General features: G+C 39.5%; 2 protein-coding genes across 4 annotated transcripts in view; both read left to right on the top strand.

The window, feature by feature from the left end:
* LOC140728463 (mitogen-activated protein kinase kinase kinase 20-like) overlaps positions 1-9,988 on the top strand; it is a 124,654-nt gene extending 114,666 nt beyond the window's left edge. For 2 of the 3 annotated variants that reach the window (XM_073047218.1, XM_073047219.1), the window contains exons 19-20: positions 1,167-1,311; positions 4,625-9,988. In XM_073047218.1, the coding sequence (XP_072903319.1) occupies positions 1,167-1,311; positions 4,625-5,466 (987 nt within the window). In that variant the 3' untranslated portion in view covers positions 5,467-9,988. The remainder of the gene's footprint in view (positions 1-1,166; positions 1,312-4,624) is intronic. The other variant, XM_073047217.1, reaches the window with a different exon arrangement.
* An 850-nt stretch (positions 9,989-10,838) lies between these two features.
* cdca7a (cell division cycle associated 7a) overlaps positions 10,839-20,062 on the top strand; it is a 51,909-nt gene continuing 42,685 nt past the window's right edge. Inside the window, exons 1-2 of the mRNA XM_073047204.1 lie at positions 10,839-10,926; positions 14,193-14,949. The gene's annotated coding sequence lies outside the window, so the exon portion shown is untranslated. The remainder of the gene's footprint in view (positions 10,927-14,192; positions 14,950-20,062) is intronic.

Here is a 20,062-nt window from a genome sequence, read left to right as displayed (position 1 = left end):
TGCAGTTGTCTAGTATCCAGGTTTGATTATGTCAATGCTTTTCTGATTGCACTTCTCCATGGACTTCACCTCCTAAAACTTTGTTATGGATGCTCATTCATCAATCCTTCTGGAGTTCTAATTTAAATTGTTGACTTTAATGCTTAAATTCCTTCAACGCCTTGTTCATAACCTGCCAATTCATACAGGATCTCTTAGGTTCAAGGTCTTAGTCGCTCCATCTTCCTGTGTCCTCTCATGCCACCACCTTCCTTCTATTTGTACGTATATTTCACTTTCAGTATCTCAACATAAATACTCCTAAAATTTAAACAACACAAGTCTGATTTTGTCTCTCTTAATATTCTTTTTTGCTTGTTGTGGTATTATGTTTTGTCTGAACATAAATAAAATGTTTCTATGAAAAGTAATAATTTGCATTATATATTATGTTAGACTGGTATTTTGGATATCAAGACTGCCCTGCTGGATGTCCATAAATAATTGTGGATTCCACTTTCCATCAGAAGGTGGAACACGTTACTTTATTTTCACATGCCTGCTTTCCTGGTTATCATGGATACATGAAGATTCCTTTGTTGCTTTGTTATGCAAGAACTTCAAATAATTATCCATGAAGACTTGAAATCTTCTATTATTTCATGATTTGATGAGTTGTTCCTTGATTCCCATATTTCACATGGTCTTTACTCATTTCTTCTGAATGTATCAAATGCATTTTAAGATTGATAAATCTAAAGGAAGTGCATAATTGCTTAATCAGAAATATTAATGTTACCAAATTGTGGAGGGGCACCATGCACTTAATTCACTGTTAAATTGCTGATGTCAGAAGAATCCCAAATCACATCGCCTGTTTATCTTTTAATAGATTACTTCAGATGAGAAACGTGTTTAGTATGAAAATTGAACATTTTCTTTTACTTAGAATTTTTCCCCTTTCTACCTCTCCCACCTTACCAAAATTACTAGCCAGTCTAAATTCTATTTCTAGCCTATGCATAGAAAAACTCTCCTTGGACGCCAAAGGAGCACGATATGAGGCAACATCTTCATGGGGAAGGTTTTGTGATCAAAGTAATTTGGTTAGGAAGGATATCAGAAAAATAAATTTTAATAAACCATGCTTTTGATGTCTAAAATATCTATTGGAAATTATTCAACAGACTGATGTCAAAACTCCCAAAACAACCAAGCACCATCACATCATTGCGCTGGATAATTTGATTACCGAAGTTAAGGAGGTGGTGCTACTTATCCAGACGGTCTCATTGAATACAGAAAGTAAATTTCAGAGCAAATGCCAATCAAGTAAGTCATTTATTAAAACCATTAAACTATACTTTCTCGAAGTGAGGGGAAAAACAGCATTATTGTGTTCCGTGGTTTTGAGAATATACAGTGCTAGAGTTTAGTGAATATCTCTTTCAGTTTCTTTTTTTTCATTTAATGCTACCATTCACAACAGAAATCACCTCACAGATTCTCTGTCTGGCCCACTTAGTTGAAATTTGGGTAAAAATCCTCCAGGAACTTTCCAGAACTTAAAACAATTTGCTGGAAGAATTGTGGGAAGAGGGAGGACTTGTTCCCCTGAGTCCTGAAGAAGGGTCTCAGCCTGAAACGTTGACTGTTTATTCATTTCCATAGATGCTGCCTGAGCTTCTGAGTTCCTCCAGCATTTTGAAGTGTGGCATAGGACTTGTCAACGTTTTGTATGGAAACCCTTCGACAGCTCTCATGCAGGGTTTCTAGCTGAAACATTGAGAAATCTTTCTTCCTCACCCCAGTCCACAGATGCTGGTTGACCCACTGAGTTCCACCAGCCTCTTGAAGGTTGTTGTAGATTCCAACACCATCATTCCATCTAATTTCTTGTTTCTCCACTTCCCATATCTCGACTTTATTCCTTCCCTTTCTCCCATGGTCCACTCTCCTCTCCTATCAGACCCCTTCTTCTTCTTCACCTGTCAAATTCTCAATTCATTCCTCCTCCCCTGCCCAGTCACCTTCCCCTTCACCTGGTTTCGCCTATCACCTGCCAGCTTATACTCCTCCCACTCCCTCGACCTTCCAGTTCTGCATTCTCCCTCCTTCTATTTCAGTCCTGATGGAGGGTCTTGTTCCGAAACATTTCTATTTATTCCAGTCCATTGATGCTACCTGCCCTGCTGAATTCCTCCAGCATTTTGTGTGTGTTGCTCTGGATTTCCAGCATCTGCATAATCTCTTCTGTCAATATTGTAGACATAGATCATTTTAAGGTTCAAAGGTTCATTTATTATCAAAGTACAGAAGTCTATAGTCCAGGTCCACATCCAAAACGCAGAAAACCTGGGGAACGTTTCCTGGCACAGCAGCAGGCCTTTCCCTCTCCATAACAGAGCGATCTCACCAGCAATAAAAAGGCAGAGAGCTGGCACTCATTTTCTGCATTCTCCTAGGTAGCTCAGTCTCCCTCAGGTGCTTTGATTGGTGAACAATGCAAGCTTTAATTAATTAGCAAAAAGGAGTTAAAAATGAACTCACAGCTTTCTGACCACGAGGTTCCCACCTGCTGCCTCTGCCTCCTCTCAGAGAGACCAGTGCGCTGAAACACCCAAACGATCTCCAAGCTGCAAATCACAGGCGCCAACAATTCCAGAATTGTAAAAGACATAAAAGAAATGAAATACATAGTTTCATAATCTATCCAAGAGAAGTCGACCGAAGGAGCGTTGTAGACAGGCGCCATCTTGACTGGATATAACTTTAATTAAAGGTGTTATCTTTCTTTTGCCAACAAATATTTTATAGCAGAAATCAAAATGAAGTTAATAATATAACAAATGTCTTAAATGCAGTGCTACACTTGACAAATTGATTTTGGGCTAGAACTTGCTGAATAATGCCAGTGGTCCTAAATGATTTTTAACAGTGAAGAGACCAGTACTTAGCTGTTCCTGGTGTTAAATGCATGTTGACAGAAACAGATGGTCCAGTCCATCCACCAGCAGGGCCCACTCTTGTTGAGGTTCAACAGCACTTATACTGGGGATACCTCCTCGCAGAACCTGTGTCAGTTTGTGCACATTCTAAGACCTTAAAACTTCAATAGAGTTTACAGGCCAGTGGGTCAGAATTAGAAAAGAAGCCATCTTATTAAATTAATCTAGTTTTTATATATTATAGTGAATTTTAACTTTACATTTTTCAAAGTTTAAAATTATCCACTTTAACTTCATAGTTTTTGAAATCTGAAATTCAGAGATATATGAACACAACTAATCGTCACTTGTTGCTGTTGGACTAGGCGAATCCAAAGGAATGCTTGGTCCGACAACGGAGTTTTCAGGGCAGTCTTCAGTGTTAGGCTTACTCATTGAGTAGCTGGAGGTCCTACTCCTGATTGTGTCATGGACTTCAGAGTTCCTCAGGCTGGTAAGACTGGCCTTTCAAACTCAGATCACATTGGGAAGACTGTGTGGGGTGTTGGTGGATCATAGAACTGACAGGGTGGTTCAGGTGGTACGTTCAGCTCAATCCAGCCCAGAAATTTTGTTAGGTTTAGACCATAAGACAAGGGAGTAGAATTAGGCAATTTTTGCCCATCGGGTCAGCTCCGCCATTCCGTTATGGCTGATCCTCATAGGTTAACCCTTTCATTCCCAGAATGATTACCATGAACCTCCTTTGGACCCTCTCTGATGCCAGCACATCTTTTCTTATAAAAGAGGCCCACAATACTACAAGTGCAGTCTAACCAGTGCCTTATAAAGCTTCAGAATTGCTTTTATATTTTAGTCCTGTCAAAATGAATGTAAACATTGCATTTGCCTTCCTCACCACAGACTCAACCTGCAAGTTAACCTTGAGGGAATCTTGCATGAGGACTCCCATTCTCTTTATACCTATGATTTATGAATTTTCTCCCAGATTAGAAAATAGTCTATGCCTTTATTCCTTCTACCAAAGTGCATGGCCATATGCTTCTTACGCTGTATTCTATCTGCCACTTCTTTGCCCATCTCCTAATCTGTTCATGATATTTTGCAGACTCCCTGCTTCCTCAACACTACCTACCTATCCGCCGATCTTCATATTATCCGCAAACTTAGCTACAAAGCTTTTGCTGTTTTCAGGAAAGAGTCCTTTTACTTGTGTTTATTGACTGGAACTGTACATTTGTTCAGACTGTGCATTGATGCATTTGTTCCAAATGTGGAATACAGAGTTCTAAAAATTTTGTAAAAATAATATTTAAGTGTAACCTTAAACTTTAACTGATAATAGCATAATGGTTGGACTTAATATTATTATATAATACTTATATTTTTTCAATAAAGTAAAAGGGCAGATTCTTCACTGCATCAGATAAAATTTTCAGTCCAATCATTGATCATATGTTCCAGGTCTAGTTCTTTTGCTCAAACTAGTGTTGACTGCAGGGTAAAAAAAAGACGTAAACAAGCAGAGTTGTCTCTTGATCTCTTCACCATCATTCTGAAAGGCAAATCTGACTTTACACACAGGACTGCTTGATAAAATCAACTATTAGTAATGTATATATTTTTTACTTTTCAGAAACATGATATTTAAAATTTATTATATTATCAGTAATCTTTTGAATACTTTTCTGTTTCAGATATCCGTCAACAGTGGTTCAATGATTTGAAGTTGCAGAGCATATCCTCGAGTGACTCTCCACAATATTCTGCAGTTTTACCTCCCAACCATAGCAATTCCAGTTCAATTACATTACCTCAGTATTTATTATTTTCTAAACAAGACTCCTATGCTGCAGCTGTAAGAAGAGTGCAGAGCCCTAGCAGGTATCATGTCACTGCTACTATGGCTCAATCCAGGCGAAGTTCTAGCCCAATATCAACAGCACCAGGATTATGCAGTCGCCTTTCTGCTGTACATCTGAGCCCTGCAGGGAGCAATGTGTCCAGCGCAAACTCCAGCTTCAATATGGAAAGAGACCAGATTAGCAGACAAAGCAGTGGCTACCATAACAATGATTCCAATGGCTTCTCATTTAATAAAATAACCAGTTCAGAGAGATTAAATAACAATGATAGAAAAGGGGGCAGCCCAGTGTTCACATCTGGTAATGGAACTTGGAACAGGGTAAAGGGACGAGGTAGGGAAAGAAGCAAAAGCTCACCTCTCGGGCATAGCTCTGGGTACCAGTCGTCAGAAAAGAGAGTTAGTCAGGCAAGTCGTTCTCACCATGCTATGTCATGGGGCCCTGACAGATATTTGCAGAAGCGAGTACAACAGCAAATTGACACGGATAAAAGCACAGTCCCAGAATTCTCAGATGTTAATGCCAAGGGTCCACAAGAATCAACTGATGATAGGCCAGGCAAACCTAATGAAGGTGAGTGGATTAAAGTTCAACGTCACAGGAAACCCACAAAAAGTGACTGTTTTAAAGTGTCCAGAGGCAGAGGACGAGGACAAAGAATGGTTCGCAACTAATAGTACTGAAGAAATACCAAAAAGATCACTTCTGTAAACATCAAGGAAAAAAAGGCATTTCTAATTCCAGTTTTTATTTGTGTGACTGACAGCTGATAACTATGTGTCCTAGTAGAGGAGCACAAAAGATTTAAGTCACAGTCAAACCTTTCATTGTACTAATTTATGTCTAAATTCAGTATTAACTAGATGAGCTCAGTAAATTTATGGGATGCATATGCTTGACTGAGGTTTCAAAGGAAAATCAATCCACTGATATTTTAAGATGTATTTATCTGAGGTAGTGAGTGCGAGGACAGTCTGTGTTTGTGCACTGAAAAGGTGACGATGTGCCACAGATGCTGCTTGACTTGCTGAGTTTGTTTTTCACTGATGGTCGATATGTGTGGATTAAATATTGTGTACCTGGGACCCTCCTTATACTGTATATGGTAAGAAGCACTGCCCCGATTCTGTGAATCAGTGTATATTAGCCTTGACTGTTCTTATTTGTTTCCCTGATAGCTCTAAATCAAGAAACCAGTGTTTTTAGGCAAATTACAATAAGTGAAATTATACCAGAAAAATATCTGCTTAGAACTTTTTATCAACACAAAACTTGCACAGTTTTTTTACTTAATAATGAAATTGGGGGTTGTTCTTTTCTTAAAAGTATGCATTACAGATTAGTGCTCTGAAGATGTGCTGCAAGAATTCTACTTTGGCACAAAACAGCTTCTTAACTTTTCCACAAATAGGGACTCCAAGTGCCATGAAGTAACTGGAACTTCTGGAAACCTCCATTTTCATAGGCCGCACAATAAAGTGTATTGAAGATACGGATACCATGTTACTTCTTGCCACTATTTGATTTCTACAGGATTATGTTCCATTTGCCCCCTTGGAGTTTTGAAGCATCTCAGTTAGTTTATTATATTATTTGCATTTGAATGCTGTTCTCTTCTAACCTCGCCCTGCCTTCCCCGCCACCAGCCCATCAAACTGCTCCACAAACCCAACACGGTGCAACCACAATTATATGCACTCATTCCCTGGCTTCTCATAAAATTGCAACTGCAGCATTATTTAGTCAATTTCTGACAACATTCAGTGAGAAATAATGTGGATAGGTTTTAATAAGTGCTGAAAATGTATGAAAGAAAGACAATTGTTATTCCAAGTGAGTTTTCAATTTACAATATGCTTCATGAGTGAAGGTGGCAGGAAAATGTTCACATGGCAACTGAACTCATACAAATCTGAAATGATTTTTATATATAATACATTGCACATAAATAACTCAATGATCACCTGTAGTATTCAATGTTGATAATATTTTTATAGATTGAGAGTCAGTAAGCTACTATTTTGTTGTGAAAGGAATTCACCCACGAAGTTGCAATATTGTCTTGCTTTTAACATTCAGCAGATAACACATTAATTTGAGGTACTGATACAAGGTCACTAATCTGAAATGTTCACTTTTACTGTTTCCATAGATATTGCCTGACTTGCTAAGCACCTCCAACATTTTCCGTATTATTACATAAAACTGAGATCCTGTCTGCTTCAGATCGATTTAAATTATTCCAAAGCACTATTTAGAGAAAAGCAGGGAATTCCAATAATGTTCCAACCAACACCCATCTCTCAGCTAACTGGATAAGGTAATGTAGTGGTTACCTTTCTGGATTGGAAATCTAATTATCTGCACTAATGTTTTGATAATGTAAATCTCTAATCTCACCGTGGGAGATGGGGAATTTAAATTCAGTCAATCTGATTATCAAGCTAGCAGGAGTACGATCCTGTCAGGTGGATGTAAACTACCTCTGACTCACCAGCATCCTTCAGCAAAGAAACCCCGTGGCACTTACCTGCTCCAGCCATTATGTAACTTCGGACAGAACAACAGAAGAGTACAGCACAGTACGGGCCCTTCAGCCTGTGATGTTGTGCTGACCTTTTAGCCCACTCCAAGAATGATCTCATCCTTCCCTCCTGCACAGCCCATAACCCTCCATTTTCTTTCATCCATGTGCCCATCTACGAGTCATAATGTGTCAGCCTCCACCACTAGTCCTGGTGGTGCATTCAAAGCATCTGTGTAAAAATACCTATCTCTGACACATCCCCTAAACTTTCCTCCAGTCACCTGAAAAGGATGTCCTCCGATATTAGTCAGTTTTACCTGGGATAAAGATGCTGGTTGTCTATCTATGCCTCTCATAATCTTATACACCTCTATCAAGTAGTCTCTCATCCTCCTTTGCTCCAAAGAGAAAAGTCCTAGCTCGCTTCATCTTTACCTCATAAGACATTCTCCCTATTCCAGGCAGCTTCCTGCTAAATCTCTGCAGCCCCCTCTAAAGCCTCCCCAGCCTTTTGATATGTCTGACCTCCAAAATGATTTAGCTAGCCACTCAATGCGTGAGCAATTGGGAGAAGGCAAATATTGTAAAAAAAAATTAGGAAAAAGCTGATGTCACTGAATATTTAACTGACTACTTACCTCAGAGAACTCCATTTGCCTGTAAGGCGTTGTGGTAAACGATTCGGCTGCCATGTTTGTCTCCACAACAATGAAAGCACAGTGTAAAGAATTAACTGGATATGAAACACTTTGAACACGAAAAATATCATACAAATTTATTGTATTTTTCCCTTGTTAAGGGATTGCATAACTAGTCTCTGGATAGGAAGCTGTGACATTTTCACCATTTCACCCAGACTGTATCCTTGAATCTACCAACATTAGACAGATGAACCTTGAGATTTCTGATTGGCCTGCTGTTTGTTAAGTGTTCTATCTCAGTGTGAAGGGGAGGAAGAACTGACATTATGTAATTTACATCTCTTGGATTGTGCGACTACAATTCAAATGGATTGGCAATTATGACAATTGTGTATTTAGGTCTGGCTTATCTCGAGCTTCCCAACAAAGAATAGATGTCTCAGTAGCAGTAATTAGCAGGCATTTCGTGTGCTGCCGCGTATATGTTTTTGAATAAATTCTCAATGCCAATACTTCTGGCATTATGTGTAGAAATGTATGTGAGAGATATGGGTAATTTTTGTATGTCGTGTGTCATTACAAATATATTTATACAAGGACTAATAAATAGCCTTTTTAAAGGAAATGCATTGATTAGTGATTGTGTATGCATAGTATGAAATATTTTATTGTAACGGATTGTGCAGGCTTCAGTTAACTCTTTAAGGAATGTAATTATTGTGTCTGTGGGCCAAAAAACTAATAAGACACAGGCTAGTGGAATGGGCAGTCAAAATGCACTGCAGCGAAATCTGCATTCTATATTTTTAATAAAGATTGATGCACTTCGCTAGGAAAAAGAGAGATAGAACAGATGCAAGAACAAGGAAGATAAACATCAGATTAATGAAGCATTTGTGGACTTTACCAAATAGTATCATAGAACTAGAAATTTTTTAATAGCCACACATATTCATTGTGCCGGTTACCCCAGGGCCATGGGTGAGGGAACACAATATGGGATATTCCATGCCCGTATCCTGTATCTTAAGCATGGTCCTGCACTATAGGGACATGATATTTCAGTAATTTCTCAGGAGAGGAAAGCTTATCAGTGTGTGGCTGCAGCAAGCTGTACAGAAGTAGCTCTAAACACCAAATGCTGAAGTCTTATCTGACCTCAATGTTGCAAAAAGATGGGCCAGGACTTATGGCTGCATTAAGTTGTACTACCTGACCCTTGTAGAAAAGTTTCTGTAGTAAAGCATCTTTGACCACGAGTCAAACAGAGAGTGGTCTGCTTGAAATGTTCTTAAAGCCCTGCAGAAGAAAGTGACGGTGGATCCTGTTAAATGGTTTCTTGAACATTTTCTAAGGTGATAAGGCAGAGTATCTCATTACCAGAGCTCTTAACTAAAGGACCAAGACCTTGCCCGGTTGAAGAGGAGTCAGGTCCTACATCCTGCTGCACACGGCATTCAGGGTGGCTGCAGTCAGGATGAGATCTACTAGACTGTACGTTTGCGAAGGAGGTCTGGAAAAGAATGCAAGTCTCTGTTGTGTTTCCTCCTGAGCTGCTGCAAAACACGGGACTCAGTGCTCGAGTTGTTCCCAGAGACATAGTATCAGTCTCTGCTGCAAGACCATCGCCAGGGAGAAGACACATTTTGGTCTCCACGGAACTTGTTTCTCTGCCAGTGCAAGGAATTGTCCACAATGAAATGTCGTAGAGTGGCACATTCCAAAGTACAGGACTCTCTGCAGAGGGACAGACTGAAGTTTGGTGCAATCACTGTAATACTTCTTCAGGGAAAAGCCACGATATAGAGTTCGAGCACTAGACGCTGAGAAACTGGTCCACATGTAGTAATGTCTCAAGCAAATCTCTGCAGGGACTAAATTAAAATGTTATATTAATATAGTGTAACAATTCTAAATTAATGTAATGATATGCTTGCTACAGAGCAATGGCCTGCATTGTATAACTACATTATATTGAATAAAGCATATTTTTGAGAAAAAAAATCTGCAGCAGTGGTTTAAATTCAAGAAAGATATAAATGGAGGAAATAAAGAAAAAAACATTCTCCACAGCCTGAAGAGTTAATATTAAAGTGTAAGATGATCAATAAAAGTGACAAGATTAATTTTATGCAATGGATGGCAATGAGCTGGAGTGGGTTGCCAGATAGAAAAGTAGATACAGATATTCATGAAATTCTAGGTCAAATTGTTAGCATACCTAGAGGGGAAAAAAATTCCCTGGATTCCAGAAAAGAAGGACCATGGAGAAGAGATGGTGGTTATTTTATGTGCAGTGGGCCAAGCAAATTACTGTTTGGCAGAGAGAAACATGCTTGACAAACCTGCAAAAATTGGAAATCTAAACCAAATATCTCTGTACTGTCCTATTTAATAAATCTATTTATTTATTTATAAAATTGTTATGGGATTTTCACTTGATGGAAACTCTTGCATTCGATTTGTGAGAATTCTGTTCCACATTTCAGAAGGATAACATAAAATGCTACGTACTCAAATGGTGAGATCTGTATATATTTGTTTTTAATCTCTGATGAAATTTGTCACTTTCTGTAATAGTATTTGTTCCCAACCTCAAGTCAGTAAAGATTCTTTATTCAAGACAGGGGAGACTGCAGATGCTGGAAGTCTGGAGCTGGAGGAACACCATGGGTCAGGCAGCTGCCTGGCCATTTCCCTCCACAGAAGCTGCTGAGTTCTTCCAGCTCCTCTGCATAAAGGCTCTTTATCTCTGTTCTAAAGTTCAAAGTTTTGCATTTTAGCAATTTATGTCTTTATGCTTTATTTTTCTTTACTCGCCTTTCTGACTTCCATTTCAATAGAATTATTCTTTGCTCTCGTTGTCTTTGGAATATTACAGCTCTTTGTGTGTCCCATTGCAAACAGCAAGCAAAACAAGGCTCTTCATGTAAAATTCGAGGTCTCTGAAGGAACCGCCAAGTTCAGTAAGTTGACACCAGAACTGAAAGACTTATTCTTGGACCTATGTACAGCTAATGTAAGCAATTACAGGCTTGGCTAGAATTTACTGTAGAGTACCATTTTAGTGTACATAGTAGCAGTAAAATAACATGCCACAACAATGTTAATGTCTATTTTATACACTTAACATTTTTAATGCTCAGTATTAAGTGTTGAAAGTTAATATGATTGCATACCGGTAATCCTTCAGCTGAGAAGTGCACAACTTGGAGTAATGCCATTGATTTCCCTCCCCCCAATTTAAAAATGTTTCATGGTCAAATCCACAACCATCTAGTTAGGAAATCTCATACTTGGAGACTTTGATCTATCATATTTGATTCCTAAGCAAAGAGCAGAAAATAAGAATCTGAATGATAGTGAGACGCAGAGACAAGAATCATTGCAGTTAGCCCAGTGGCTCATGCTACAGTCTTTAACAATTGGCTGATGTTATCTGCACATAGCAGGGGATTTGAGATCAAAAGCCTGCAAAAGCTAGAAATCTGAAATAGAAACAACCAATGTTCACTGTTTGCTGTTACAATTCATGGGCAATTGATGCATATCTTGCCAGCAACTGCTACATTTACAAACAAATAATAAAAACCATAGATTCGCCCTACCTCTACAAGAGACGTTGATGTAAGTCATCAACTGAAACAGTAGTGTTGTTTCTCTTGCCGCAGTTGCTGCCTAATCTCCAGCTTCTCCTTTCTTTTGGGAATGAAATACAATAACAAACTGTTGGATTTGGCCACTTAAGTTGTTTTATTTGTGAATATGGGTGTCAGTGGCACGACCAGTGCAGATTGCCCATTGGCTCAGTGATCTCCCAAGTGGGGGAAAATGATGGAATAGTAAACACAAGAGTTTCTGGAAATCTTGTGCAGTACACGTAAAGTGCTGGAGAAGCTCAGCAGGTTAAGCACTATCTGTGGAGAGGAATAAACTTTTGATGTTTTGAGCCGAGACCCTTTATTGTGGCTGGAAAGAAAGATGAAAGAAGCCAGGAGAAGGGTGGGGGGGGGGTGGGAGGACAGAGTACAAGCTGGCGGGTGATAGATGAAACCAGTTGAGGGGGAAGGTGGATGGTTGGAGGAGTGGGATACCCCCACTCTTCCCAGTAAGAAGCTGGGTGCCAGATGTAAGAAGCTAAGCCTTTTACCTCAAGAGGTAAAGGGCTGAGTAAAAAATAATCTGATAGAAGAGGACAGTGGCCCACGAAAGGAGGAAGGGCACCAGAGAGAGGTGATGGGACAGGTGAGGAGAAGAGAAAAGGTGAGGGTGAAACTAGACTGGGAAATGGAAAAGAGCAGAGCGGGAGGGGGAGAAATTACTGGAAGTTGGAGAAATCGAAGTTCACGCCATCAGCTAGGAGGCTACCCATATGGAATATGAGATGTTTGCTCCTACAACCTAAGTGTGTCTTTGTGGCAGTAGAGGAGACTGTGGATCAGTATGTCGGAAAGGGAAGTCAAATTGAAATGGGTGGCCATCAGGAAATCCCGCCTTTTGTGGCCGATTAAGTGAAGGTGTTCAACTGATGTAGAAGAGGCTGTGTAGGATCTCACCGACGTAGAAGAGGCTGCACAAAGAGCAATGCTGAAATAGTGATAAATTCACGTATCAGTGTAATAATTGACTTGGAAATGGATTAATGACAGGGATTGTAGTATTGCCACAGAGTCCCCTTCACGTGTAGGGCCAATAAAAAAAAATGGTGATTGTTAACATCAAATCCCAGTAATTCCAGTGAAATTAATTCAGCATTTGATTTGCATCAATCTAGCTTTTAGTAGATAAAAGCATCATCATTAACTGCTGTGTCATACAATGTGGGTGATTATGGTCTCATGACCATGATTGTTCTTGGCAAATTTTTCTACAGAAGTGGTTTCCCATTGCCGCCTTTAAAGTTGCAGAAGTATTTTTTAAAGTTGCAAAATATTTCAATTTTAACTTTTAATGTTTAGAAGAAAAAATAATTCAAAAATTGTAAATTACTTTTGGTTATCGTTTTTCTCTTCATTCATTTGAATGAACTCACTCTGTTGATTCAGCATAACTGCTGGCCAATTGCTAAAGTTTGTGTTCTGTGGAGTCTGTGAGGAGTCCAAAATCCAGAGCATAAGAAAGCGCCATCAGACTGTGATCAGCAAAAATTTCACTTCCATCTTTGCATAGGAATTCCATTCTTGGTGGTAGTTTTGCAAAGAATTCCAACAATTAGTCGTGCAAGTGCCAGTATTACCCAGCAAGTTCCAACAGGTTACTCCGCCAGCATGCAAATCTGCTGTCTTTCAGCTGGACTTTGAGTCAGTAAACTGAACCAACACAAAAAAAGTCTTTTTTCAGTATATCTGTGAGCCTGTTTTACAAATAGAAAATCAAACACAAAATGGAAAATAAGTATACTATACTAGGGAAAAAATCTAGGCTTTGAGGAAGACTTTTAATATTGAATACATCATATTAAACTTTCCTGTAAAATTATCTTTGAGTGGCCCAGTGTTTTAGTTGAATTTGCCCCTCTAAATAATTGGGTTGCATTTAGTGGTTGTAATGATTGCCAAGCTAATGTTGTTGATGCTGTGATGGTTCTCAGAACAATCCCACACCTCCCAGCTCATTGTCTCTCACCTACCCATAAACTCCTTCCAGATTCTTCTGTCATCCACCTACACCCACCACCAACACGCAGGAGTCCAGAAGCCTTGGGTCACCGTGCTACCAGGTTCACAAACAGTTATTACCCTACAACCATCAGGCTCCCGAACCAGCGTGAATAACTTCAATCACCACTATTCTGAACTGATTCTGTGACTCATCTGTCAAAGACTCCTTACAACTCATGTTCTCATTTTTACACAATTTGTCTTCTTTTGCACATCATTTGTTTGTTAATCTTTCTCTGTTTATACTTCTCATTATATTTTTCCCATAAATGCCTGCAAGAAAATAAATCTCAAGGTAGTACACCCCATCCTCGTTATATGCGTCTTCAGACAATGCCGATTCACAGTTATGCGAAGAACCGATTTCTACCAACGTCTCCATATATGCGTCCAAAGCTCAGTTATGCACGGAGCACTGCTTTCCCGCCAATACAAATCAGGTGCGCGGGCCTCACAGTCTCACATTGGTTTTGGCAAGGTGTGGATGTGCAACCTTGCGCTCTTAAACTTTTGTTGGTTTTACCTATGGTGCAGTGACTTTGTGCTTGAAATATTTAACTTTGCCTCCTAAGCGTCCAATGCCATGTCTTGGGCCGTCAGCCGAGTGGCAGAGAACCACTTCCACACTTGACAAAAAGTTGGAAATTATAAACAGCACAGCATCAGGTAAAGGTAACACAGCTCTGGGACGCTACTGCTGGGAACAGAATCTTACCCTGACGAAGGGTCTCGGCCTGAAACGTCGACAGTGCTGCTCCCTATAGATGCTGCCTGGCCTGCTGCGTTCCACCAGCTTTTTGTGTGTGTTTCTTGCCTTTAAAGTTCTTTTGTTGCTTGACAATGCGCCAGCCCATCCTAAACATTTGGACAGCATTCATCCTAACATAACAGTATGTTTCCTGCCACCTAACACAACATCGCTGATTCAACCACTCAACCAAGGTGTGATCCATATTCAAGGCCTATTTTTTTTTATGGCGAACCATCTCTCGAATGCTGCAAGTAACAGATGATTTTGAAAATCCCGGGAGTTTACCAATGGTGAGGGAATGGTGGAAGTCGGAACACTTGGCACAAATGGCGATGGACATGGACCCAAGTTTAGAACGGAGCCAGCATTTCACTTGGTCCCTGCCGTCAACCCTTCTTCCCTACAAGCAAACTTATGCTGAAAAACAAAATGCTGCCAAGCAAACAACCCTCACCATTTTCTTCAAACCGGTGTCATCTCCTGCTGCCGGCAGTTCTGTGAGTCTTCCTTCACCCCTTGCTGTGCTCGATATGATCCCGACAACTCATCTCTCAGAGCGAATGCACCTCCCACTGTTGGTGAGTACTGTACACCGTATGTTAACTTTCTATGATTTATTACGTTGAATATTACCTTAAACTGATGAAATATAATACGAATTTTGCCTTGTGGTACTACTTTTGTGTCGTATTGGTATGAAAATGTGAATAAATTACAGATAAAACATATTCAGGAAGCCCTTTGGAACGCATCCCTATTTTCTCCATTTAAATAATTATTCACATTATGTGTCGACTACGAGGAACGTATCCTCCGCATATAACAAGGATAGGGTGTATATGGTAATATACTGCTCCTGTACCTAATAAAGTGCCCGTGAGTGTACATACGTGGTACTCTGCTGCTGTAGCCCATACAAGATTCAACATGTTGTGCATTCAGAGATGCTCTTCTGCACACTAGTGTAGTAACACCTGGTTATCTAAGTCACTGTCACCTTCCTGACAGCTTGAACCAATCTGGCCATTCTCCCCTGACCTCTCTCACTTACAAGGCCACAGTTCCACCCACAGAACTGCCACTCACTGGATTCACACACAATTCTCTGTCCGCTCTAGAGACTGTTGTGTGAGGAAGTCCCAGAGGATCAGCATTTTCTGAGATGCTCAAACTGCCCCCAACAACCATTCCACAGTCAAAAAATTTTAGGTCACATTTCTGCCCCATTTTTTTAAATGAGTTTTTACAACAAAACAAAAAAAGCAATTAAAAAGGTTTATACAGTGTGAAACAAACATATCAAAGTACAATTCATAACAGTTAAGCAAAACACCCATAGTAGAATCATGTAAAGTTAGTTACCACCCCACCCTCCCACTACCCAACTCCAAGCCAACCTTACAATATATAAAAAAGTTAATCAGAACTATATCACCGCAGAGCTGTATTTATAATAAGAAGGTATATTGCCTACTATCTAAACTATATGTTTACACGTCAAAAAAAACCATAGATCTTAACTGAAAGAAGCTGGAAGTAAGGGATTTAAATGCAAAAGAAAAAAAAAGGGAGGGATGCACCCTTAATCTAAACGGGAATTATCTGCCCCATTCTGATGTTTGGTCTGAACAAGAACTGAACCTCTTGACTATGTCTGAATAATTTTATGCATTAAGTTACTGCCACATGATTGGCTGTTTCAATATTTGCATTAATGAGCAGGTGTACCTATAAAGTGGCCACTGAGTGTTTACATACTTTGATAATATATTTACTTTGAAGGTGTAAATTGCAGTAACCATTTTACCTATCTTTGGGCTGTGGGAGGAAAGCAGAGCACTCCAGCAATGCCCCACATAGTAAGGGGAAGAACGTGTAAACTCCACTTAGCCAGAGCTGCTGAAATTGTGTGACATCAACACCACCTGCTGCACTATTGTGTCAATGAGGTCCAACTGAGTCTTGAACCTAGGTTAATAGTTATGAAACAAACTGTCCTAAATCAAACTAATTTGCAATTACTTCACATGAAGATATATTAGATACTAAAGATATTAGATATTAAACATTATATTTAGCATAGATAATACTAAATATAAGAGATTCTGCAGATTAACGCACACAAAATGCTGGTGGTACTTGGCAAGTCAGGCAGCATCTATGGAAATGAATAACATTACGGTCTGAGACCTTCATCGGGACTCATGGAGGGCCTTGGCCAGAAGTGTTGACTTTATTTATTTCCATTAAGTGCTGCCTGTGCTCGTCATTCTCTTCTACAATTTAAAGTGGTTCATAGAGCTTAGATTTCTAAACAGAAGCTCTCCAGTTTTTACCCGAATGTTTCTCCACTTTGTAATAAATGCAACTCTGCTGATGCCTCTTTAATTCATATGTTTTGATTTTGCCCTACAATTGAAAAGTTTTGGCGGGAAGTATTTCATACCTTCTCTTAACTTTTTAGGGTCCAATTTGACCCAAATCCCCTTACTGCCTTGTTTGGTATTATTGCAAATGAAGATATAACTTTAAATACTCCTAACCTACAGGTTTTAGTTTTTACCTCTCTTTTAGCAAGAAGAGCAATCTTGCTTAAATGGAAGGAGTCTACCCCTCCTACACATCTTCAATGGCTACGTGATATTATGTCGTATTTAAATTTAGAAAAGATCCCCTGCTCAATCTTAAATTCGAAACAATCTTTTTATGATATTTGGGGACCTTTCCTAAATTACTTTTCCAATTTATAAAGTTTAACAGTGCACAGACTTTTATGTATATTTTTATCTTCTCTTCTTAAGCGAATATGTTTTTTTTTCTAATTATCCATTGTCATCCATCAGCTTTTTTCTTTGGTAGTTGGTAGGGGGTTGACTTTTTATATATATAAAAAATTTATTTTATGATGTATGACATATCTTTAAATTTTTGATTACAGAGTGGTATACCTTTGTGTTATGCTATAACATTTTGATCAATTTTATTACAATATATGAATGTACACAAGTTATGGTGAGATGTATCTATGTGTTGCACTCTGTAAATCTTTTTTTTCTGAATAAAAATATTGTAAAAAGGAAGTGCTGCCTGACCTGTTGAGTTTCTCCAGCATTTTGTGTGTCAATAAAATATTTATTTATGATACTGTATTAAAACTTCTTCCTAAATGGCATATGTTCCAGACTTTATTTGACCGTGTTTAATGAGTTAATTAAACATTATGGTTTTCATGAAGCGAAAGTTTTTGATTGGCCTTTAAGCTTGTTTAATTAAATTACAACTGCTGGACACCAGGGATTCCTGTCAAGGTGTCTCTTGACATCAGAAGGTGTTGGAAAGGGAAACCTTCAGGTTACTATTCTTAAGGGACCTACCGTACTCCTAGCTGAATGAAATTCCCAATAAGACCAATACCTGCAAATCCTGAGACACTGCAGATACTTGTGGATAACCTCCCAAGATGCAGTGGTATGATTCTGAACAATGAGCTTTCGTATGCAGATCATTTCAACACAGGTTGGATCATGTACTTCATAATGTTTTTGGAAAGTTTCATTCTTTTCGAGAGAGAGAAGCAGCTAGGAGTCACAGGCAATATGTGATGTGAGTACCTTTTAATTTGAACTTTATATAAAGAAATGATAATCACTTGCAAAATTATTTACAGTACTTGGTTCAGTGTAAAATAAGACATCATGGTACAAAATCATTTTGCTTACGTGCTTTGTAAATACTTTCTCACAGGTGATTAAATTCATGTGATAGAGTTGAGCATGATTATAAATATATAAAGCAAAATTCTTGGGACAGAAAAGGGGAAAGTGAAAAGAAAGTTTAAGAGGCAGTACTGATGAGGGATGATATTGTTGGAAAGAGAGGACATCCTTGGGGGATGGAATACAACAGAATCCATTGTGTTCAAATTGACTTTTAACATCGTAAACCAGCGGGTTGTTGTTATGTCTCCTGCTCGCTGTGAAAATGGGCGACACCTCCCTCTCCCTTGCCGGGGAGAGAGAGAACCTGTGGGTTGTCAAATTTCGGTTGAAATGCGAAACCGGGGTAACTTTGGTCTGTGTCTTTGATTTGCTTAGCACACACTTCAGCTCGGTGATGGTACCGATGCGCGTATATTTTTGCCGGTGGGGGGAGAGAAGATTGTTGCTTGCTGCCGCTTATGCATGGGGGGGGGGGAGTTGTGGGCTACTTTGGGGTTTTCACGTTTAACTGTCATTCATTCTCTGGGGCACTTCTCTGTTTTCGTGGATGTTTTGCAAAGAAAAAGCGTATCAGGATGTATATTGTATACATTTCTCTGACATTAAATTTGACCTTTGAACCTTTGGGAAAAAAATGATCACTACTGAAGTTACTCTTTTGTCTTCCAAATAACGAAAGGGAAGTTCTTCAGGGTAACAAAGGGTAGGTGCATGAGTGATGATTTGGGGATAATGTTAGAGATCATTCTGGAGTTAAAGGAGTAAGCAGTGTTGAGTTTCTTAAAGAGCATTAACACAGATCAGTCTCCAGGGCCTGATGGGATGTACCCCAGGTTACTGAGAGAAGGAAGAGAAGAGATTGTGGGCTCCTGACCAATATCTTTGTGTCCTCTCTAACTACAGGTGAGGACCTGGAGGACTGGTGAGAGGCTAATATTCCATTATTCAAGAAGGGAACCAGGGATAATCCTGGAAACCATGGAAAGCTCAGTCCCATGTCAGTGGTATCGAAGTTACTGGAGCGAATTATTTGGGATAAGATTTATGAGCATTTGGAAGACGATGGCCGAATTGGGGAGAGCCACCACGGCTTTGAGGCTTTAAGTGGGGCAAGTCTTGTCTTACTAATTTGATTGAGTCTTTTGTTGAGGTGATGAGGGTGATTGATGAAAGCAGAACTGTGGATGGTGTCTACGTGGATTTTAGCAAGGCACTTGACTAGGACACTCAAGGGAGGCTCACCTAGAAGATAAAGGTGCATGGGATCTATAGTGAAGAAATGAATCTCGGGGTTGTATATGGTGACACATATGTACTTTGATAATAAATTTACTTTGAATTGGCCATTGAAGATAGTGGTTGAAGGGCTCATTCTAGCTGCAGGTCTGTGATTAGCGGTGTTCTGCGTGGATCTGTACTCAGGATCTCTGCTGTTTGTGATGTACTGTGTATACGTAAATGACCTGGATGAAAACGTAGATGAGTGTATTGGTAATTTTGCAAATGATATGAAGACTGGTGGAGTTATGGATAGTGTAAAAGGCTGGCAAAGAATACAGCAGGATGTAGATCAGTTGCAGATGTGAGTGGAGGAATGGGTGGGAGTTTCTGTTGTTCCTTCCCGTGCCATGCGGCACATTGGGTGGCAACCTTGTTGTTTCTTTCGCATTGTTGTCTGATCTTTCTAACGAGGCTGAGTTGCTAGCTTAACCTAGCATGGATGGAAAGCACGGTTCAAACCGGAGACCACTTGCCCCAAAGTCCAGTACAGATGCCACTACACTATTGGCCAGCTAAGATGTGAAGTGTTGCACTTTGTTTTACCCAGCCGAATGTGAAGTGTTGCACTTTGTTTTACCCAGCCGAATGTGAAGTGTTGCACTTTGGTAGGTCAAACGTAAAGAGACAGTACATTGTAGAGGGCAAGACATACCAGTGTTGATGAGCAAAGGGATCTTGGGGTCTATGTTCA

The sequence above is a fragment of the Hemitrygon akajei genome, chromosome 5 (genome assembly GCF_048418815.1).
Source record: "Hemitrygon akajei chromosome 5, sHemAka1.3, whole genome shotgun sequence".
NCBI lineage: Eukaryota > Metazoa > Chordata > Chondrichthyes > Myliobatiformes > Dasyatidae > Hemitrygon > Hemitrygon akajei.
Note: the sequence above shows the minus strand (reverse complement) of the source record. Positions and strands in the feature narration are given on the sequence as shown.